General features: G+C 63.5%; 2 protein-coding genes across 6 annotated transcripts in view; one reads left to right on the top strand and one right to left on the bottom strand.

Annotated features, from left to right (window-relative positions):
* The first annotated feature begins 808 nt into the window (after positions 1 to 808).
* On the top strand, positions 809 to 18054 carry CRB2 (crumbs cell polarity complex component 2). Its single transcript, XM_004593717.2, has 13 exons — positions 809 to 905; positions 6421 to 6744; positions 8596 to 8791; positions 8895 to 9034; positions 9405 to 9590; positions 9807 to 9920; positions 11829 to 12692; positions 12788 to 13305; positions 13700 to 13865; positions 14467 to 15262; positions 15564 to 15644; positions 15991 to 16117; positions 17380 to 18054. The coding sequence occupies exons 1-13, from the start codon at positions 809 to 811 to the stop codon at positions 17602 to 17604; spliced, it is 3834 nt and encodes a 1277-aa protein (XP_004593774.2). The 3' UTR covers positions 17605 to 18054.
* Positions 18055 to 19954: 1900 nt separating this feature from the next.
* Positions 19955 to 22094, bottom strand: part of DENND1A (DENN domain containing 1A) — a 496909-nt gene continuing 494769 nt past the window's right edge. For 4 of the 5 annotated variants that reach the window (XM_058672452.1, XM_058672453.1, XM_058672455.1 and 1 more), the window contains one exon: positions 19955 to 21994. In XM_058672452.1, the coding sequence (XP_058528435.1) occupies positions 20822 to 21994 (1173 nt within the window). In that variant the 3' untranslated portion in view covers positions 19955 to 20821. The remainder of the gene's footprint in view (positions 21995 to 22094) is intronic. The other variant, XM_058672454.1, reaches the window with a different exon arrangement.

The raw sequence follows: 22094 nt of genomic DNA, 5'->3' as shown, positions 1-22094 counted from the left end.
CAGCCTCCTCCCTGCCCCTGCAGCCTGGAGCCAGCATTTAGTGCAGCAGCAGACAGCATGGCTAGACAACCAGCAGGACTTCTAGGCAGGGGCTACTGTGTAGGTTGCAAGGAGGGCTCTGGGGTTGCAAACAGCAGAGACTAAGGGGAGGGGGTGGGGGGCAGGTCAGGGCCCCAGACCTGAAGGGCGAATGGGGGGGTTGGGCTGTGTGGCGGGGGGGGGGGGAGGCCAGATGCTGAGAAGGCAGAGAGGGTGGTGGGGAAGAGGGTGGGTGGGATGCAGTGTGTGTGCTGCGGGCCGGTGTAGGTGGACAGCTCTGGGAAGGGGGGCTGTGTGTGAGCCATTTGAGCACTGGTCTGAAGCCTTTTGCACCCCGCGGGTTTGGCTGGACAGGTGAACATGGGGGCTTAGAGGGCTTGGGAGGGATCGGGGTCACCCTGGGGGGGGTCCCGAGAAGCCCCGGTACCACAACATCTCCGGGGGGCTACAGCTGCCACCTGAGGGTGGGGGAAGCACAGGTGAGCCCTGAGCCACAGGGTCAGGCCCGCAGGCCGCTGATCTGTGATCTGGAGCCAAGGTCTGGGGCCGGGGCTGCACTCTGGGATATGGGGCAGCCAGCCCCCTCCTCCAGAATCCCAGGCCGGGTGGGCGGGGCAGCCCGGGCGGCGGGTGGGGGAGGCGAGGGCGGGGAGGAGGGCCGGGCCTCTGTCCATGGCATTAGTGCTGGTTGGAGGGAGTGGGGGCAGAGGAGCCGCAGGGCGGGCTGGCGGCGGGTCGTTCCCACAGCGGTGAGCAGAGCAGGGCTGCCATGGCGCTGGCCGGGCCTGGGACCCAGGACCCCAGACATGTGGCCTCTCTCCTGCTGCTGCTGCTACTCTGGGTCCCTGCCCTTACCCTCCTGACTGGTGAGTAGGGGTCCAAGCCTGGGGGTCTTGGGGGAAGGGTCTGGGCCCCCACTGTGGACACCTCATGTTGGGGTGCTGGGAGCAGAAGGGTGCAGTGCTGTGAGGCTGTGGGCCCCTGGACCCTGGACCAGCTGTGTGTGGGATGGCAGTGGGGTATGCAGCTGGTGGCGTCCAGTAAAAGCAGCAGTTCCTGGAGGCGAGGGGCTGGACCTGGGGTGGTTGTGTGCGGAGCCATCCTGGGTGAGGCGGTGGGAGGCCTCCCGGTGTGGCGAGCCGTGTCCCAGCAGAGTTGTGGGGTGTGCGCTGTGCAGTGGGCTGGGCCAGCTCTTCGCACTCACATGGGGACTGGGGCAGGCAGACCCCAGCTCAGAGAAGGGGAAGAGGCGCTGGGGAGTGCGGCCTCTGCTAGCCCCAGGGAGCAGGAAGAGGACGGAGAAACAGGCTGGGGTGTTTTGGGGGTGTCCCCTGCTGCTCTGTGACCCCCAGCTTTCCCAAACCTGGAAGGGCTCTCTGATATCAGACCACCATCTGCCCAGGAGTTTTCGCTTTTGTCCAAGTAGATTCACACACACGGAGCCTGGAATTCCTCCTGGGGGGTCTTAGGCGTCACTATAGCTACAGGGCCAGCTCCGGGAAGTCCCCTGCTCCTGTCTGCAGAAGGGCGGGCCTGGCCTGGCTGCTCTACTTTTTCAGAGTGCCACAGGTTGCCAGGCCCTGCCCGTGCACTATCCAGCCCTGCCACCCAGCTCTGAGCAGTGCCTATATTAGCAAAGCCCTTGGCTTCTATTCCTGGCCCTGGCAAACCAAGGCTTGGGGAGGGCTGGGGACTTGGGAACTGCCCCCTACCAGTCCTGCCCCAAGCAACATTGGGGCTCACAGGAGCCCCGGGGCCTGCTTTCTGCACACGAAGGGCATGACCCCCGGCCTGTGTGTCCGGCCATCTGTCCCTGGTCTTGCAGTGGACACCCAGGTGAATGCCCCTTCACACAGCTGCATATCTGTGTGCGTGTGCCAGGGCAAATGCTGTGATGGGACAGGTGTCGGCAGGTGCATGCAAGCCCTCTGCGTGGACTCCTAGGCACCTACACCCTCATCCAGAGGGTCCTTGAGGCATGGGAGACAAAAGGCACTAACCTCAGAGGTCGCCCCAACTCTAGAGGTCCCCAAAAATCGGAACAGGGCACTGCAAGCATGGCTGCTTCCGGATGCTAGCACCCACAGCCTGCCTGCCACGAGCAGGAGCAGCAGCAGCAGGAGATGGTGCAATTTGAAAATCCATTGCCTAGGGGGTGGAGCCTTCTGGAGGCCCCAGGGCTCCTGCTCTGTTGCCCACTCCTTGCCAGGCCCTGAGCTGGGCCCCTTCGTCCTGGGCCCACTTAGCCACAAAGCTCCCGGCTGGTTGCCATGGAGAACACCAAGCATTTGGGAGCACAATGGGGCACGTTGGGCTCTCAGCCCCACCCCTGCTTCCCTGAACACCCAGGGAGCCCAGCAGACAAAGGGGTTGGCGGGCAGCAAATCTGGTCCCCATGGCTGGCCCCTCCTCCAACCAGAGGGTGAAGGGTGGGGGGTGTGGTGGGACAGGGCAGGGACACAGCAGGAGGCCACCATGTTCAGCCCAGCGGCCAGCTCTTCTGGACAGCTGCTTTACCTCCAGTAAAGTTTGCTGAGGGACAAATCTTAGCAGTCCCACATGGCCAGCACCTGCTACTAGAGCAAGGTGATTGGACTGAATCCTCCCCACAGCCTGGTTCTGGGAGGTGCGCTTGGAGTCCCCCAAGTCTGCAGAGGGGGTAAAGAAGGGTCAGGGAAGGCCAGCACTTTGCCCAGCATCTCAGAGCCACAGAGCTGGCGAGGGCCAACATTTCACAGTGGACAGTGGTGTTTGCACGCCCGAAGTCCCAGCTCCCTTGGGGCCTCTGAGCAGTGGGTTGCACTCTGCCGCTATAAGCATACTGGGTGATTATGCCACTCTGTTCTGACTTAAGTTTTGACTGAAACTGCCAGCGTAAGGGGCATTAGTGTGGAAGGCCATACTTAGCTGAGAGTGAGGCAGGAGGGCAGCCCTGGCAGGAGTGAGGGGGGAGGTCTGGAGCCCCGTCTTGCCCCTCCACTGCTCTCTCTCTCTGTTTCCCAGCCTGGTGCTCTCAGCCCATAGTTGGGCAATGCTGACGCTGGGCACAGGTGTTTGGAAATGAGACTTGCCTGCGCCCCTGCCTCGTTGTGTCCTCTGCACGCCCCTGCCTCCAGCCATGGGCCGGGGACTTGGTGGTGGGTGGCAGGCGACAGCTTATCTCCTCCCTGCTAGAGGCCCCTGTACATTACGGGGTCCCAGGTCACTGCTATGCTCGACTTGTGTCAGAGCCAATGCAAGTGGCCAGCGAGGCGGTGGGGTGACTCTGCCTGAATCCCACTGGGACCGCAGAAAGCCGGGGTCTAGACGGACAGACAGGGCTGGCTCTGCCCAGGGTCGGAGGAACACCCTTGAACCAAGTGAGGGATCTGGAGACAGCCAAGAGAGAGTCCCCAGCTTGCTGGCTTTCCCTGTTGAGGCCCCCACTCAACCTCTCCCCCCTGGGAAAACTTTGCACACCCTTCCAGGAGGCCGGGCCAATGTGCATGCCAGTGATGCTGGGAAACCTGGACCACCACTGCACCCTGAGGATCCTGAGGCCGAGGGGGCTCATTCTCACCTCCTGGGGTCAGAAAACTGAGGTTTTGTGAGTGGTTGCCCCCTCTTCTGGTGTGACTCACACAGAAGGACGCAGGACCAGGAAGGGGCTGACGCAGGGCGCAGGACACTGTCCGTTAATCCCTCCCTTGCCAGGTCCGCACAGGCCGGCGGAGAGGTCAGCAGGGATTTGTAAAGATAAGCACAGGCCCCTCGTTGCTCTGGCAACAGGCCCCACCTCCCCCAGCCGGGCCCTGGGGAATGAAGCACCCGCCCCTCTAGCCAGCCTGCCTGGCCTGGCTCCCTCCCGAGAGGCAGACAGCAGCAGTGGCTGCACCTCAAGGTGCAAAGGTGACCTCAGGGGCGGGGACAATGCAGATTCCTGGGTCTGGGTGGGAGGCGAGCCTCACTGTCCCTCACTGGGAGGTGCTTGGCTGAGCCTGGAACAAGTCGTTGCCTTCCTGGGCTCTAAGAGGTACTGCCCCCCCACATACACCAACGCTCCTGCCACTCCTGCCGCTGAACAAGGAGGCCAGAGCCCCAGGTGAGGAAGGGGTACCCTGGGCCACAGGAATGAGGGCCGCACCCCATGGGAGTGGAGCTCCCGGAGGGCACAGCCTGCCCTGATAACGGGAGTCACTGAACTGGACAGATTTAGGCACTGTGGTCACCCTGGTTGTGGCCCTGCGGGGCACCCCAGAGTCAGGGCTTCCAAGGCAGCACCTTGGGGCTCCAACACCCCCTTAATGTGGGCCCTGCTGACACCCAGATTCAGGGCAGCTCTGCCTGGTACGCACAACCAGAGTCCTTTCCTGAGGGAGTTCAGTCCACTAGCACCCTATCACACCACCCTCCCTCCCCTCACACCACCCTCCCTCCCCTCACACCACCCTCCCTCCCCTCACACCACCCTCCCTCCCCTCACACCACCCTCCCTCCCCTCACACCATCCTCCCCTCATCACACCACCCTCCCTCCCCTCACACCACCCTCCCTCCCCTCACACCACCCTCCCTCCCCTCACACCATCCTCCCCTCATCACACCGTCCTCCCTCCCCTCATACCACCCTCCCTCCCCTCACACCACCCTCCATCCCCTCACACCATCTTCCCCTCATCACACTGTCCTCCCTCCCCTCATACCACCCTCCCTCCCCTCACACCACCCTCCCTCCCCTCACACCATCCTCCCTTCATCACACCGTCCTCCCTCCCCTCACACCACCCTCCATCCCCTCACACCACCCTCCCCTCATCACACCATCCTCCCTCCCTTCACACTTTTTCCCTCCCCCTTCACACCATCCTCTCTCTCCATCACACCACTCTCCCTCCCCCTTCACACCATCCTCCCACCCATCACACCATCCTCCCTCCCTCTTCACACCATTCTTCCTCCCCATCACACCTTCCCTCTGCCCCATCACGCCTTTACCTACTCTAGCAGATGGCCTTGCCCTGAGGGACAGGACACTTCACTGTTGCCTTAAGCCCCTAGGGAAGTCCCTGCTGGCCTGTGCCCCTGTCCATAGGCCCAAGCCCTGGAAGAAGCAGCTCAGAACAGCTTCCCTGAGTTTGGGAGGGTGCCTGGGCTGAGCCTCCATGCCCTGCCCCGGTCATCCCTCAGAGGACTGGGCCGTGGGCATGGCGCTGGCAAGCCAGGTGGCTCTGGCTGTTCTGTGGAACTCTCCCTGTCTCCCTGCCTGGCTCTCAGGCTGGTGGACAGTCCTGTCAGGAATGTGGATGACGCCCGAGAGGCTGTCAGCCTTATCTAGGGGTCTTCACTGGAGTGGGGGAGGTGAGGGGCAGGGCCTGGGCAGTGTCTGGATGACAACCTGCGTGGGGGAAGGGCACCCCTCCCCCACCCACCACGCCCTGAGCAGCCGCTCCCTGCTGGAGTCCCGGGAGCCTTACCTAAAGGAGCCTAGTCGAAAGCTGGGAGCCCAAGGCCAGGAGCGGAAGCAACTTGCCCTAGGTCCTCTGTCCTCTGAGACACTTCCTGCTTCCCTTCCAAGCCTGAGTCCTTCCCTCTGCATGACCATGACCCTGAAGTAGCTCCTAGACCAGGAATGGAGGGGCACAGGGGCAGGCTGGCTTCCAAAGCAGCCGCCCTCCGAAGGGCGCGGGGGTGAGTATAGTCGTGCCCTGAGTCAGGTGGTTGGCGAGTAGGTGCTGATACCTGCTTGGGTTCGTGTGACCCTGGACGGGTCAGCCACACACATGTTCTCCGGTGGCAACTCAAGGAGGGTCAGGGGTCCTGCAGACATTCCTCGGCCAGCGGGGCATGGTGGAGGGGGGCTGGGGCTGGGGCGGCAGGGGCCGGCACAGGGTCTCTGCCTTTGAAGTCATCCAGCTGCCCTGGTCCTCTGGGCTGAGGTCGGGACGTGTCCATTTTCACACAGGGATGGGGTTACCGACAGGGGCGGCTGTCCCCTCCTCCACGCTCATTCCCTCCCGGTCCCTGTGTGGGGGCCAGCCTACACGCAGAAGGGGGAGGCCCAGAGGGGAGCCCTCATCCCCCTGCTGTCCTAGTGTTGACTGCCTGGGTGACTTCAGGGATTCTTCACTTCCTAGAACCTCTGCACTTTTGCAAAACGGGCGTGGCAGGGACGTGATGAGCCAGTATCCTGGACCCATTTCTGTGCTGTGTGGGCAACTCAGCACTGTGGCTGGCTCCAGCATGGACGTGTACAGCTTGTTGTACCTCCCAACCCTGCTCCAGGCCCTTGTCCAGCCCCTATGTTGCTTTCTGGGGTCCAGGGTTGGCCTTGAACTCTGTGTGTGTGTGTGATGGTTAGGGAAGTTCTCCTTAGCCCAGCCTAGCTGCCTTCCTCTTTCTACAGGCACGGTGCCCCCACAGATGCAGAGCGCCTGCGCCTCAGATCCCTGTGACCCAGGAGCCAGGTGCCAGGCTGCAGAGAGCGGTGGCTACACCTGTGGGCCCCCAGAACCCCAGGGCTGTGCCAGCCAGCCCTGCCACCATGGTGCTCTCTGTGTGCCCCAGGGCCCAGATCCCCACGGCTTCCGCTGCTACTGCGTGCCTGGGTTCCAGGGCCCACAGTGCGAGCTGGACATTGACGAGTGTGCGTCCCGGCCGTGCCACCATGGGGCCACCTGCCGCAACCTTGCCGATCGCTATGAATGTCAATGCCCCCTGGGCTATGCAGGTAATGGCTCAGGCTGTCCCCCTACTTGGGTGGGGTCGGGGAGGGGAGCCTTGGAATGTGAATGCCTTCTGCAGGGCAGGCGGCAAGCCTGAATTCAGCTTTGCTTTCTGCAGAGCTGCCCCGGGGCACCCCTGAGGTTCTGGGCTGTTTCCAAGTCTCCTGAACTGACCCTGCCAAGGCTGCTGCGGCTCTCCTGGAAGCTTGGGAGTGGAGCCTGGCACATGCAGGCATGCAGCGTGCATGTTTGAGCCCCTTCTGCAGTTTGGCTCTGCAGGAGGAGCCCCTGCCTCCCCAGCAGGGCCTCTCTGGCTCGGTGTGGGGGAGAGGACCAACTCTAACCCTCCGCTTCCCCCCAGCAAGCACTGTCACTCTTCACTCTTGTCCCAGCTCCAGCTGGCCTGAGGTGCTGCCTGACTTATCTGCCAGTTCAGGATCTAAGGTGGACCCCTCCCTTCCGGAGGTCCCTCCCCATACTGCAGTGGAGAGAGTCTCTCCCCTCCCAGCTCCGCTGGAATCCTTGCTGTCTTGAGAGGGTCGATCACAAATCTACAATAGTTCTGGGTGCACACCAGCCATGCCAATGCCATCCCCGCTCTGAGGCCAGGGTGGCTGAGAGCCACATGCTGGAGAGGCCCCAAGTCCAGAAGCATGAGGCTGGGGTGAGTTGGGAAGTGAGGTTGAAGTCTAGGCTAGGGTGGCGACTGTGGTGAAGACAGGATGACTTCTAGCTTCAACTGTGAATCAAGGGAGATTTGAGGCTGCCCTAGAGCAGGCGGTGTAGTCTGGGGGTAGCACGGGGTCTTGGAGGGTGCGCAGTGCAGGAGCTGTTTGTGCCTTGCATTGAGCATCCTGTGTGTGTGTGTGTGTGTGTGTATGGGTGCCACACCTGGGCCTGTGTGCCTGCTGGTCCTCGGGGTCAGGCTGTCTGGGCTCTCTGAACGAGTCCGCAGAACGTACATGTGTGTGAGGGCGCGCGGCCCTGTGGGCTGCCTCGGGCGCCTCTCTTCCCTGATCTGTGCCTGGGAGCAGGGCAGCGTCTGCCGTGACTCACTCCTCCCCTCCTCCTGATCCCAGCCGGGCGGGGGAGGCTGGGATTCCAGGTGGCTGGGGCCTGGCTCCCCCTGGCACCGGGGTGGGAGTGGGGAGGAGGAGCCGTGTTTGGTGTTCACTGAGCCATTTAAGGGGAGGGCTCCAGCTGGAGTCAGCTGGACACCTGTTACCCCATTTCCCCTACCCCGGGGACAAACTAAACATACTCCCTTTAGTGGAGTATGGCCCACTGGAGACACAAGGACACAAGGGTCTCTCCAGGCCCAAACCCTGCAGGTCCTGGGACTCAAAGCCAAGACAAGACAGGCAAACTCAGAGCGTCTTCCCCCATTGGTTTTCTGGGGTGCTCACTCTTCCCCCCACCCTCAGCAAAATCACCACTTGGAACCTTCCAAGCAGCAGCCCTCTCGGCCCCTGTCCCAAGCACAGCTTGCCTCTCCAGCATCTACCTAACAGGCCTCCATCTTGGGCAAGCCTTACAGGAAGCCCTCCCTGACTGCCAGTTCCCAGGTCAGACCCTGACTCTTGCTCTCATGGGTCCAATTCCTTTCCTGGCGCTTATCCACACTGCAAAAAACAATCCTCATTTGGGTCATTTGACCCCTGACTTCTGGGCCCAAGCTTGGCTTCAACAAGTCAGTGGTGTCCACTTCCCAGCCACCGTGCTGCCCACACTGGCCGTAGGAACACCTGGTCCCAAGGCTGGGACCAATCAAATTTCAGCTCCTGGCACTCCGGGGCAGCGTGCTCTGCCCCCTCCACGGCGGGCGCCCACCACTCTTGTCTCCATCCGGCGTCCAGGTGTGACCTGCGAGGCCGAGGTGGACGAGTGCGCCTCAGCACCCTGCCTGCACGGGGGCTCCTGCTTGGATGGCGTGGGCTCCTACCGCTGCGCGTGCGCGCCAGGCTACGGCGGCGCCCAGTGCCAGTTGGACCTCGATGAGTGCCAGAGCCAGCCGTGCACACACGGAGGTGTATGCTACGACCTGGTAAACGGGTAAGCGGGCGGCTGAGGCCCTACTGCTGTGAAACGAATGGTGGGGTGGGGTCCCCGGGCGCGGACACACTCATAGCTCCGGCCTTACGCCCACCTGCCCCAGGTTCCGCTGTGACTGCGCGGGCACAGGCTACGAGGGCACACGCTGCGAACAGGAGGTGCTGGAGTGCGCGTCTGCGCCCTGTGCGCACAATGCGTCCTGCCTCGAGGGCCTCGGGAACTTTCGCTGCCTCTGCTGGCCAGGTGTGTGTGTGTGTGTGTAGGTGCATGAGAGAAAGAGAGAGAGCGAGAAAGCGAGCTTCCCCCGAGTCAAGGGCTGCGAGTGGGCAGTGGGGCCAGATGTCCAACTCCGAGGGTACGTGCAAGCTGTCTGGGCCCTCTGCGTGGAGGGCTGCAACCTCTATGTGCCTGTAACCTATGTGTGCAAAATGGGGTCGCAGCCCTAGCACCTGCTCCCAGAGTGTAGTGACTGGAAGACACGGTACAGGCCCAGCCCATGGCCACCGCTGTTGCCATCCCATCAGTGTGCCCACACTCATTGTTGGTGGCAGCCTCCTGGGCCCTGCCTGGTGATCCCGTGTGATCTGCTGCCTACGCGCGTGTGTGACCCCAGGCTACAGCGGCGAGCGGTGTGAACTGGATGAGGACGAGTGCGCAGAGCGCCCCTGCCAGCACGGCGGCCAGTGCCTCCAGCGCTCCGACCCTGCCCTCTATGGGGGCATCCAGGCCACTTTTCCCGGCGACTTCAGCTTCCGCCATGCCGCAGGCTTCCTGTGTCGCTGCCCTCCCGGCTTTGAGGGTGAGCCCCTTGCTGGGAGGACACAGTCAGCTAGGGTCCGCATGCCCAGGGAGGGATGAGGGGCAGTGGGAGGAGGGGACAATGGGATAAAGGCCGGTCCCTTGAGCCAGCCAGCTTCTTTCTCTGGGCCTCAGGGTCCCTAGTTCCAAAACAGACCCCCTCAGCTCGGCAGTTGAGCTGGGGGTGCAGGTGGGAGCCACACTGGGCCTCTGGCAGGTGCAGACTGCAGCGTGGATGTGGATGAGTGCGCTTCAGGGCCCTGCCAGCACGGAGGCCACTGCCAGGACCTGCCCAGCGGCTTCCAGTGCCACTGCCTGGATGGCTTCGCAGGTGCCCGGGGGTGGGGCGGGCCTGGGGGGGTACACGCCGCGTGTGGGGGGATGTGTGGAGGGATGGGAACAAGAAGAGGGAGGAGGCAGGAGTGGTGTGGCCCAGGTGACAGCTCAGGGGGGCGGAGCCATAGTCTGAGATTGGAACAGGAGTGAGGTGGCCAGGAGGTGCTGCAGCAGTGGGACATGTCAGGGGGCCTGCCTGGGGGAGCTCCGCTGAGTACCTCGCACGCCATGGTCATGGGTCAGGTCCCAGAGAAGGGGAGAGGGCTTGGGATGGAGCCAAGAGCCAGGAAGCTAGCACAGCCCTGGCAGCTGGCCTGATGGACAAAGGGCCGTGGCAGTGAGGGGAACACACGGGGAAGGGGTGTCCTCCTGAGGGGCTGCACCTGTGGAAGGACCAGTTTGGCTTGGGGGAGCTGAGACAAGCAGAAAGAGGCTCCCTAGCTTGGGGACAGATGGCAACCTGGACACACAGACATGGGGTGGGGGGGCAGGAGCTGCATTTACTCCCCGAGGCCTCTGCCCGCTCTGGAATGCCCGTGTCACCTCCCCCACTCCTGCCTGCATTCCTGCTGCCCCAGGGAAGGGAGGGGTTTCATGTCCTCCACCCCCAGGGGAAGCCCAGGCACTGCCCCCTTGGTCCCATGTTCCCCATGGTCCCATGTTTATGGTCCCGGGGGTGCCTGGCACACATGAGGCCCTGAACAGTGGGGGCATAACATCCCTGTGTTAGCAAGGAGGCAGGCAGTGGAGACTTGGAGAGGGAGGGGCCAGGCCCTGGGGGCTCCGTGGGAGCCCAGCTTTCTCCCAGACCGGGACAGGGAGGGTGGCTGTGAGGTCAGGCCTGGGAGGGGACCTGGGTCATGGGGCTGGGCTCCTGGCCCTTCCTCCCTTTGGGCTGTGCTGGGTGTGGGGGAGGCTGGGGGCCTGGCATTCCTGAGCTGGCTGGGAAGGAGCAGGCAGCAGGTTGGGTGGGGAGCTCTGCTTCCAAGCCTTGGAGCTCTCCTGGATCCCCCGGCCTGTCCCTGGGGCAAGGCGATGGGTCTGCAGGCCCCGTGGCCCCTCCTGGGAGGCCTGTGGCTCCTGGCAGGTATGGGAGGAAACGGGGCCTCAGTGAAGGGAGGTGTGGCCTGGAGCTGGTGGTCAGCGTGTGCCAGAGGGATACAGTAGTGTTTTGTGGTAGCCTGGCACCAGGCTTTAAGTTCTGGTGGCTTATTTGGGACTTCGACTCTGGCTGAGCTATGGAGGCAGCCTTGGTCTTGGTCTGCTTTGGGAGCCCTGGCTGAAATGGGGTTAGGCCAGGGGCTCTGGGATCTGAGCATCTTGTGGGAGCTCCTGGAGACCAGGGTGGGGCAGCTGCTTCATAGTCAGAGAGGGGGCCTCTGGACCCTTTGGGTTTGGGCTTTGCAGCTTGAGTAGGAGTTTAAAGGGCAAGAGAGGGAGAGATTTTCCTGTCAGAGTGAGCAGAACCCCAAAGGCAGGACCTTCAGGACAGGCTCAGAGGATGGGCAGCTCAGGGCTTGTCAGGAGGGATGTGGTCTGAGAGCCTGGGCGGGCTTGGCCCAGGGGCCCAGAAAGGCGTTGCCCAGGGACCCAGGAGGGCGTCGCCCAGGCCAGGTGGGTGATCGGACTTTAGGTTGGAGGGCAACCTGGCCAGGTGCTGCTTTAGAAATAGGTGGCTGGCACCTGGGAGAGACAGACGGAAGGAGGGCTTCGGAGCCAGGGAGCAGGTGGAAAGTGGAAGGAGGGGCATGGCCAGGGCAGGGTACCCTCAGGGTCTGGGTCACCAGGGGACTTGTGGGGGACCATGAGAAAGCCTTTGAGAGTAGCTTTGGTTTACAAGTTCTGGGGTTGCCCACAGAAGAGGCTGTGGCGCCCCTGAGCCTCGGCCCGGTTTCTCCTGAAGGCCTCACATGTCAGGAGGAGGTGGACGAGTGCCTGTCGGAACCCTGCCTGCACGGTGGAAGCTGCCGGGACACCGTGGCGGGCTACGTCTGCTGGTGCCCTGAGGCCTGGGGTGGCCCGGACTGCTCTGTGCCACTCACGGGTTGCCAGAGCCACACCTGCCCGCCGGCTGCCACCTGCATCCCCATCTTTGAGTCTGGGGTTCACAGTTTTGTCTGCCACTGTCCCCCTGGGACCCACGGACCCCTGTGTGGCCAGAACACCACCTTCTCTGTGGCAGCTGGGAGCCCTGTGTGGGTTTTGGTGCCAGTGGGCAATGACCGCATGAGGCTGGCACTGCGGTTTCGCACCACGCTACCAGCTGGGGTCTTGGCCAGTCGCATCCAGGACACCCAGGACAGCCTGGAGCTGGCGCTGGTGGCAGCAACACTGCAGGCCACGCTCCAGAGCCATGGCACCATCGTGCTCGTTTTGAGACTGCCGGATCTGGCCCTGAATGATGGACATTGGCACCGGGTGGAGGCGGTGCTGGGCCCAGGCAGCCTGGAGCTGCGGCTCTGGCACGAGGGTTGCCCTGGCCGGCTCTGCGTAGTCTCCGGCCCTGTAACACCGTCCCTGACCACATTCACAGGACCCAGCTCAACTCAGCTGGGTGGCGGGGAGTTTGTGGGCTGCTTCCAGGATGTGCAGGTGGACGAGCGCCTCCTGCTACCTGAGGCCTTTGGGGAGGCCGCACTGCTGGGCTGTGAGCGCCAGGAACAGTGCCAGCCCCTGTCCTGCGCCCACGGAGGGTCCTGCGTGGACCTGTGGACTCGCTTCCACTGCGACTGCCCCCGGCCTTACAGCGGCCCCACATGCGAGGACGGTGAGGAGCGGGTGCAGCGGGGAGGGCGCCTTTGCCTGCTACCAGGGACTGGCTCAGCCTGCAGCCTCCCACCAACGCACCCTCTTTCCCTGCAGAAGCCGTAGCTGCCACCTTTGGCTTGGCGGGCATCATGAGCTCCGCTTCCTTTCTGCTCCACGAGCCCCCTGGCACCAACCTCACAGTGTCCTTCCTCCTGCGCACCCGGAAGCCCACCGGCTTGCTGCTCCAGTTTGTCAATGGCTCAGCCGCCGCTGGCCTGACCGTCTTCCTGAGCCAGGGACAGGTCCGGGCTCAAGTGCCTGGCAATCCTCCCATGGTGCTGCCTGGGCGCTGGGACGATGGGCTCCGCCGCCTGGTGACACTCAGCTTCGGGCCTGAGCAGCTTCAGGGCCTCGGGCAGCAGGTGCACGTGGGCGGGAAGGCTGAGCCAGCCGCCAACATGGGGGCTTGGGGAGGGCCCTTCCAAGGCTGCCTCCAGGACCTGCGATTCAACGACCTGCAGCTGCCCTTCTTCCCTCCGCCATGGGAGAACTCAAGTCAGCTGGCTCATGAGCTGGATGGCTGGCACTCTGAAAACCTCACCGAGGGCTGCGTCTCGGAGGACACATGCAATGTGAGTGTTCTGATGTGTATCCACACCATGGGGTGGGGGATAGTGAGTCCTGTGGTGAGGAGGGGAGGGACCTGCTTGGGGTCCCACTGCTGGACGGTCCACTTCCTCTCTAGCCGGCTGTGCTGACCCTGACCCATCCTGATCTGACCCAGCTCCTCAGGCAGGACACCCATGGGTTCCTATTTCCTCTTTTCCGGCCGGGTAACTCAGGCAAACAGCTTTTGCATCTGAACCTCAGTTTGCTCATCTGTAAAGTGGGCCACCAGGAACCTTCTCCTCATTTGCCTTGTGTGGTGGCCTGTGTCTGCTCTAGATGCAGTGATGGCAATGGGGGTGGGGGAGGCAGAATGCTGACTGCGGGCCCTAGCTGACCCCTGCCCTAACTCTCCCGCAGCCCAACCCCTGTTTGAATGGTGGGACTTGCCTTGTCACCTGGAATGACTTCCACTGTACCTGTCCTGACAACTTCACAGGGCCCACCTGTGCCCAGCAGCTCTGGTGCCCTGGCCAGCCCTGCCTCTCACCTGCCACCTGTGAGGAGGTCCCTGATGGCTTTGTCTGTAAGTGTGTGTCCTTGTGCACTTCCCGGGAGGGGGGGAAAGGGCTGTACTGTGGGCTGCGAGCGACAGGAGCCCCAGCCCAGGGTGGTGGGTGGGAACCTTCCAGAAGAGGCAAGCATCAGGGAACAGCATGTGCAAAGACCCCAAGGTCAGTAAGCACAGCTGGAGTCTAAGCACAAGGAAGCAGAGTGCAACAACAGGAAATGGGGTGCAGAGGTAGGCAGCCCTGACCTTGCCCAAGGGCAGTGGGGTGCAGGGGTGCGAGGGTTCTAGGCAACTACTGGGCTGCAGTGAAGGTCGGCTTGGTGATGGGTGCCATTTCAGGGACCAGGAGGGTGGGGGCAAAGGGTCCTGGGGCTGATATTGCAGGCCTGTGACCTGGGGCGGGCGGTGGTGTTTGGGTGGGCATCAGGGGCCCCCCAGTACGAGACCCGCCCAGACTTGGTTCTGTAGAGGGCTGCAGGTAGGGGCCGGGACGGCCGCAGTCTGGAATTAGATGGTGGGCAGGTGTGAGCGCTTGTCACCACCGCAGGGCGCTGGGGTCGAGGGCATGCCTGCTAGGGAGGGGCTGGCGGCCCCTGAGTCTCCCTTCTCTCCACAGGTGTGGCCGAGACCACGTTCCGCGAGGGGCCCCCGGCAGAGTTCAGCGGGCGCAATGTGTCCTTGGGACGCGAGCTCAGTGGTCTCTCGTTGGCCTTCCGCACGCGGGACGCCGAGGCGGGGCTGCTGCGGGCATCGGCTGGTGCCCACGCCGCCGTCTGGCTGGAGGTGCGCAACGGCTCGCTGGCGGCTGGCGTGCGCAGCGGCCACGGCCTGCCCGGCGCCTTACTGCCTGCGCCCGGGCCGCGCGTGGCCGATGGCGCCTGGCACCGAGTGCGCCTGGCCATGGAGAGCCCGGGGGCCACCGCCAGCAACGCCTCTCGATGGCTGCTCTGGTGGGACAGAACGGCGACGCCCGTGGCGCTGCACGGCCTCGCCGGCGACTTGGGTTTCCTGCAGGGACCTGGCGCCGCGCGCCTACTGCTGGCCGAGAACTTTACTGGCTGCTTGGGCCGCGTGGCCGTCGGCAGCCTCCCGTTGCCCCTGGCGCGGCCGCGTCCCGGCGTGATCCCCGGCCCTCGGGAGCATTTTGCAGCTTGGCCCGGGGCGCCGGTCCCGAGCCTCGGCTGCCGCAGCGCGCCCGTGTGCGAGCCCTCGCCCTGCCTGCACGGAGGCGCCTGCCGAGACCTTTTCGACGCCTTCGCCTGCGCCTGTGGCCCGGGCTGGGAGGGCCGGCGCTGCGAGGCCCGTGCCGACCCATGTAGATCCGCGCCCTGCGCCCGGGGCCGCTGTCATGCACGCCCTGACGGCCTCTTTGAGTGCCGCTGCCCGCCGGGATTCGCGGGCCCACGTTGCAGGTATGTGCCAAGAGTCCAGGGGGGACTGGGAGGTGGGGGATCTGCCTGGGCCCGCGGGGTCACGGACTCTGTACGTCAGTGTCTTCTGGGAGCTTCTGTGTCCTGACCTGGAATGTGGGCCTGGGGAGAGGTGATGATGTGGTCTGCTGAGCTTGCTCCAAGTGCACAGTGCTGGCGTGTGGGGGTGGCAGTGGCTGCCCAGGGCTGGTCCTGTGCGTCCCTGGGATGGAGGGTCAGTGGGGAGGGTCGCTGGGAGGTCAGGTGTCCGTTGTCCAGCCCCCATCCCTCCCTCTCTCTGCAGGGTGCCAGCCCCGGCTGATGGGTGCAGCCACAACGCCACCTGCCTCAACGGCAGCTGCCCTGGGGACTCTGCTGGCCCCAGGTGAGTGTGGGAGGAGGCCTGGGGAGTGGGCAGGCCAGGTCCTCCCTCACCTCATCCATCGCTAGCATCCGGGTGCCAGGATGCCTGCCATTGTTACCTGGGCTTCCAGACCAGCAGGTGTGACACTGACTGGTGGTGTTGCTTAGAGCCACCTGTGTGGGGAGAATTCAGCAGGCAGTCAGTCTTCCTGGCACCTGCCCTTACCTAGGTTCCTCTGCCATCCTGATGGAGCGAGATATGGGGCAGGGGAGTGAGGGGCAGGTGGCATCACCTGTGGGGGCTTGTTTGGAGGATGAGGGTTGGGAGGGGTGCTGCAGCAGCTACCCCAGCCTCCTGTCCTCTCCAGGTGTCGGGTCCCTGTGTTTCCCTGCGATGCCAACCCCTGCCTGAATGGGGGCACGTGCCAGGCGGCTGGTGGGCAGCCTGAATGCGTGTGCGGTGCCAGGTTCTCGGGCCGGTTCTGTGAAGTGACGGTGAGTGACACTGGAGGGAAGCGGATGGAGTGGGGACCTGTATATCATAGGTGGGAGGTGGGGTCGTTTCACTCCAGGGTGGGTTTTGCAGAGTGGGGAGCCCCCCCCACCTGTCAGCAGGGCGTGAAGCCCAGGCATGGGTGCCAGGTGAGTGAGCCATGCCAAGTCCGATGTGGGACTAGGAGTCAGGGCTGCCAGCTCCAGGAGGACCCCAGGGTTGGAGGGACTGAGCTGGGGACTCCTGCCAGAGGCTCCTGACCTGGGCTTGGGGAGGAGGATGCCAGCAGCACAGGTTTTGAGCAGGAGCTGGCTTGGCTGCCACATGTTGACTTGGGACTTTGGCGGTTTGCCGGGTGTTTGCACCTCTGTGTCTAGCTTCTGCCATCCCAAGGGGCCGAGCAGTCTGGAGCAGAGGGCCCCCATGCTGAGTGGTGGCAGGGCTCAGGGCTCCGGGGGATGGCCTTGATGTCCACAGGCGTCCACAGGCGTCAGGCAGCCGTGGTCATAAACGGCAGATCCCAGCTGCTCCGGGGAGTGCTCCCTTTCAAGTTGCAGCTTTTATAGCCCCTGGCTCCCATGTCCCTGGCTTCCTCCGGCCTCCCAGGGTAAGAAAGGAAATGGCTATACCCTCCTACCCCGCTACACCAAGTGCCTAGCATGGAGGCTGGTGAGGGCCCACCTCAAACTGTGATAAACTCTCCTTTATACCTCTGCTGCCCCCACCCTGCCCTGTCACCGGGGCCAGGGCCCAATGTTCTACTGGGCCAAGAAACCTCAAGGTGTGTGGGTGGGTGTGAGTCCCTCGCCCTGGAGTTTTGAGGCCTTGAGCCTTCCAGGCCATGTGGACCCTAGGGAGGGGGTGGGGAGGCTTGCCAACCACGCCCTCTCCGGCCCCTTCCTCCAAAGCCAGGTTTGAATCTCTGGGGTGGACCCCACTGCCCTAGCTCCAGCTCGCAGCTGCCCCCTGCAGGCAGGTCAATGCTGGTTTGTGGTCAGCGTGTTCAGCTCTGTCCAGCATGCTCTAGGTGGTCAGTGTGTGTTCTCTGTCCTAGCCAGGACCCTCCCACAGGGGCCCAGTGGTGGGGGGACTGTGCACCTGCTTGAGCACCCCCCACCCCTGGGGCTGTATCTTGCTCCTCACCAGCAAGCATGTATTATTTTTTCTGGATCTCTGTGCTCCCACCTCCTCCTCCCCCCTAAGCCCCCCCCCCCCAGCTTCATCCCCACTCCAACCTGATGCCTGGTCGTCCTGTTTCTTGCAGAAGGGCCTGCCGCTGCAGCTGCCGTTCCCGCTGCTGGAGGTGGTGGTGCCTGCGGCCTGTGTCTGCCTCCTCCTCCTCCTCCTGGGCCTCCTCTCGGGGATCCTGGCGGCCAGAAAGCGGCGCCAGTCGGAGGGCACCTACAGTCCGAGCCAGCAGGAGGTGGCCGGGGCCCGGCTAGAGATGGACAGTGTCCTCAAGGTGCCGCCCGAGGAGAGACTGATCTAGCACCACGGTGGTCCCCTCATCCCCCTGGACACCAGCTGTGTCTGGGCCCCTTTGGCTGGCGGCAGCCCCTGCCTCCTCTCATCTGAGGGTTGAGGATAAAGGGGAACAACTCAGGGAAGCAGACAGGGGCCTGGAGGGTGGTGGGCAGCACTGTGGGACCACTGGGCTTGCCTCGGCAGGGCTGTAAGTGGGAGTATGTGTGTGCATGCGTGTGTGTGTGTCTTCTCCATTCCTGGGGAGCCTGCAGCTCCCATGTGTGGAGCGGAGTTTGTGAACATGACTGTAGCAGTCGGGCTGCACATCCCCCTATCAGCCCCAACTCAAGGGAAACTAGGTACCAGGGCTCCCGCTTGGCTGGGAAATCAGGGCTGGCCATTCTTGCAGCTGTGTGGGCTGCAGGCTGGCAGGAGCAAGTTCCACGAGGCTGAGCTGATGCTGCCCGGGGACTCCTGGGCTGGGCACACGAGGGCACTGTCCCGAGCTCTGTGCCTGCTGTGGTCCCCTGCCTACTCCTGGGGGAAGAGGGGCTGACATCAGGGACCACTGCTGCCCATCTAGTGGGAAGGGCTGCCTGACAGCTGTCCTGGTCCTTTCTGGTGCCGCAAGTGTCTTTGCTGAGTGAGAGTGGCTGCAGGACCTTCCTGGGGCCTGGTGAGGCCAGAGCGGGTGAGCACAGAGGGCTGCCCTGCTCCCTGAGCTGTTGGCAGTGCTGGGCATTGTTGGCCGAGCCTGGGTATGCCCCCACCTGATGGGCTGCTCCTGCAGAGGCGTGCCCAGGGCATGGGTGGGCTGCTGGCTTCCACCCCATGTCATAGCGATGGCCGGCACATGGAGATCTTGGGTCCCAAGCAGAAGGGTGGCACCTCACCATGGACCTGGCCTCCTGTGAGCGTCAAGGGGTCTTGTTGCTGGCTTGTTTCCCAGGCTGGTGCTGAGCCCAGGCGAGTTTTTCAGGCTTCCAAGCAGGTCAACCCTTGCTGGCTCTCAGAAAGGCCCAGCAATGGAGTGGGAGTGCTTTCTTGTCCTTGTCCCAGAGGAGGTACCTGTCCCTTGGCTCTCTCCGTGATCCCTGGGGAAGGGAATGGCACTTCTGGGATCGGGCTGGGGCTTGGTGAGCCTGTGTTGGCTGCAGGCTCTCGGGGTGCCCAAGGCTAAGGGGTCCTCAGAGAGCTCTGGGAAGATGGGCATTAGGAGGAAGCCATGCTTGTATGCAGCTCCTTTTTGCACCAGAAAGCGGTCTGTTTTCTGGCAGGTGGCTTATTGGCAGGGGCAGCCCCGGGTCGTGTGCCTGTGAGGCAGCAGGACCAGCTGGTGGGCAGGTTGGGGGCAGTGTGTGTGTGTGTGTGTGTGTGTGTGTGTGTGAGAGAGACTAGCTGCTGTGAGTGTCTGGTCCTGGCTTTCTTGCAAACACGCAGGTCCCAAGAACACAGGGGTTGAGGCTCTGCTGTTGGTAGCAGAGGTGATACTACAGGGGTCCCTTTTAACTTGTTCTTTTCAGGGGCCTGGGTGATTACAATGCTGTGTCCCTGGCAGGTGTCACCAGCCTGTCCCTTGTGGGCCCTGCATGTGAGGGAAGGGCCCGAGCTGGCTCAGAGCCCTGAGTGGGAGCTGACCTGGGAGCCGGTCGGGGGTGGACTCCTCGCCTAAGTGCCTTGCACCTGGCCTCCACCCCTAGGGGAGCAAGGGCACAGCACAGGACAGAGGAGGGGTGGATACAGGATGGCTGAGGGCCCAGACCTGGGGGGGTGGGTGGTGATGCGCATTTCCTCAAGGACAGAGATGCTACTGAAAGTGCACGGAATCCACCTTCGGGTTTGCAGGCTGAGTGAAGTGAATGAAGAGGCAGCTGTGACCTTGTGAATGTGGGGCACCTGCTGCCAGCTCCCCAGATGGCCAGGGGGACCTCAGTGCCTTCTGCCCCTTTGGGACCCCTCCAGCACCTGCAGGGGCCACAGCCTTGTCCCTAACGGGGCCTGGGGGTTGTGTGTCCTCGATGGGGAGAGGGTGTGACCAAGTGCCAGGGAGATGCACGTGCCCAGGCCTGGCATGACCACCCCAGCAGCTGGAGGATGCTCCTGAGACTGGGCGAGACGGCCTGTCTTGCAGAGCCTCCCATGTCAGGGATGGAGTGGGGGTGGCTGGCCGGTACCCCCACAGCAGCCTCCACCACCTCCCAGACACAGAGCAGCCCCCTGGGGGGAAGAAGGGGACTTCAGGGACCACCCCCATCCCTGTTAGACAATCCTGGGGAGATTGCGTGTCTAAGCATTCACAAATAGGAAATGAGGAATGAGGTCAAAATGCCCCTCATTTCCTGCCTGTCTAAGGGATGTTTTCTTAAATGCCGGGCCCTGCTGGAACGTGGTTTATTGAGAGGAGTCGATTTCAAGGTTCATCAAATCAATAAAGCAAAGAGGAAAAGAGAGATGAAAGGAACGGTAACAGAACACTGCGGTTTTACTTTGGTGACGTCTCAGGAATTTCTGTGCTGGCGAGCAGCGCCACGTGCCCGGGCCGGGGCTGGCCTGGGGAAGTCCAGGCTGGTGTAGCCTCGGTCAGCCATGCCACGTGGGCCTGGGACAGCAGGGCCTCCCACATCCACGGCCGTCTGTGGCAGTTGGCTTGGCCTGGGGACTGGGTTCGGGTCTCTGTTGCCTGCGCTGCCCCTCTAGGCGCTGTGTCAGAAGTGACAGGGCTGAGGTCCTCTCCCAGCACGCTCGGCTTCGGGGGGTGTCTCCCAAGTCACAGCGGCTGGCACTCCTGGCCCCAACGTGGGGCTGGCACTGGCTGGGATTTCGCCATCACAAAGGGTCCCAAGACCTCTCTGTACCCCAGACACAAGTGGAGCTTGGGGGTCGGGGTGAAGACTCATGAAGGCGAAGACTATGTATTGCTCATGAGGGCCAGGCAGGCCTTCCAGCTGGTGGGGGGGGCACTTACTCCATGTGCCCCCCACCAGCCCCGGTGCCCACGCTGAGCGCAGCCTCTCCAGGGGAGGCTTGGCACTCCTGACCCAGTTGAGCTCTTCAGTGCAAGGCCCCATCGGGTGCCAGGAGGGGTTGGCAGCAGGGTGGGCTAGGCCCCCATTGCCCAGGACCAGAGCCCACAAGTGGGCAGTGTGGAGGGACAGAGGGGGCGGCTGGGAGGTGTCCTGCCCCTGCCCGCCAGCCCAGTCCTGGCAGAAGCAGCGGCAGGGAAGGCTGAGGGCCAGCCGGGCTCACTCGAATGTCTCCCACTGCTTCCGGAGCTGCTCCACCGAGCCCACAGATGTCACGTCCTGCTTGGTTTTCTGTAACAGATCTTCAAAGGGGTCTCTGGCTTGTTGGGGGACCAAGGGCTGCAGGGCTGGCTCCAGGCCCTGAGAGGGTCTAGCAGGCACAAGTGGGGTGTCTGTGGGCCTCAGGGCCAGCCCCTGCTTGGCCTCCACAGCCCTGGCACTGGAGCGGGGCAGGGGCAGTGTTCGGATCCTTGATGGGGCAGCTGCCGGCGGGCCGAGTGGCTGTAGGGGGCTAGTGTGGGCACCCATGGGTGCCTGGCCAAAGAGGTTGGGCATGGAGAGGGCGGAGAGGTGGGGCTGAGATCGGTGAGGGGTGCAGAAGCCAGAGCCAGACAGCAGGAGGCTGGGTGGGAAAGCTGGCCCCAGGGTTGCGGGTGGCATCCCGAAAGGCCCGGGTGCTAAGGGGCGCAGTGGCAGTGTGGGCGGGGGGGCTGGCATGGGCTGGACAAATGGGTTAAGGGGTGGCTGTGGGAAGGTGTTCGGAGTTCCTGCAGCGGGGAAGCTGAACTGCGGGGTGAAGGGAGTGGCTGTGCATTGGGCGTTAGTGCGGGGCGGGAAGGAGCCTGACCGGGTCGTGTTGAGTGGGTCCAGGAGGGCAAGCAGGGTGTCGCCACCTGTAGGTGCAGCCCCTGGGGCCGGGCTGAGTGGAGGCAGCAGTTCCAGAGGGCCTTGGGGGGCGGCGCTGGGGAGCAGACCTGGGAACAGGGCGGGGCTCAGGGCTGCCCGCCGGTCTCCATCAGCAGGTGGTACCTCTGAGAGGTCTAGGCTGGCAGCTGGGAGCTTGGCTGGGCGAGTGGCAGGTGGCGGAGGCACAATGCCCAGCTCGGGGGTCTTCCTGCCCTGCGGCCGGGGGATGGTGATGCTGCCTGGAGTTGGGGTGGGCGCTGCCTCCCTCTTGCCAGGGTTCCAGATGCCGTCCTGATCCTGGGGCCCAAGGGGCAGGGCCGGGGAGCTGCCCAGCTGGGGCGAGGGCTTCTTGGGGGAGGCGGCGAGGGGCTTGCTGGGGATGGCCATGTCATCCTGGCCCAGGCTCCAGAGCTTGTTGTAAGGGTGGGCGAGCTTTAGGGCCATCGTCAGCCCGAGGCTCCTCTCACTCCTGCCCAGGTCCAGCCTCTGTGGGGAGGGCATGGAGGAGGCAGTGACCATGGGGCTGAACCAGGAAGTGCTCCCAGGCGTGGGGCAGGACTGCTCTGCTTCTCAGGGTGTGGTGATG

The sequence above is a fragment of the Ochotona princeps genome, chromosome 14 (assembly GCF_030435755.1).
Source record: "Ochotona princeps isolate mOchPri1 chromosome 14, mOchPri1.hap1, whole genome shotgun sequence".
NCBI lineage: Eukaryota > Metazoa > Chordata > Mammalia > Lagomorpha > Ochotonidae > Ochotona > Ochotona princeps.
The sequence above is the reverse complement of the archived record's forward strand: the minus strand, read 5'-3'. Positions and strand labels throughout refer to the sequence as shown.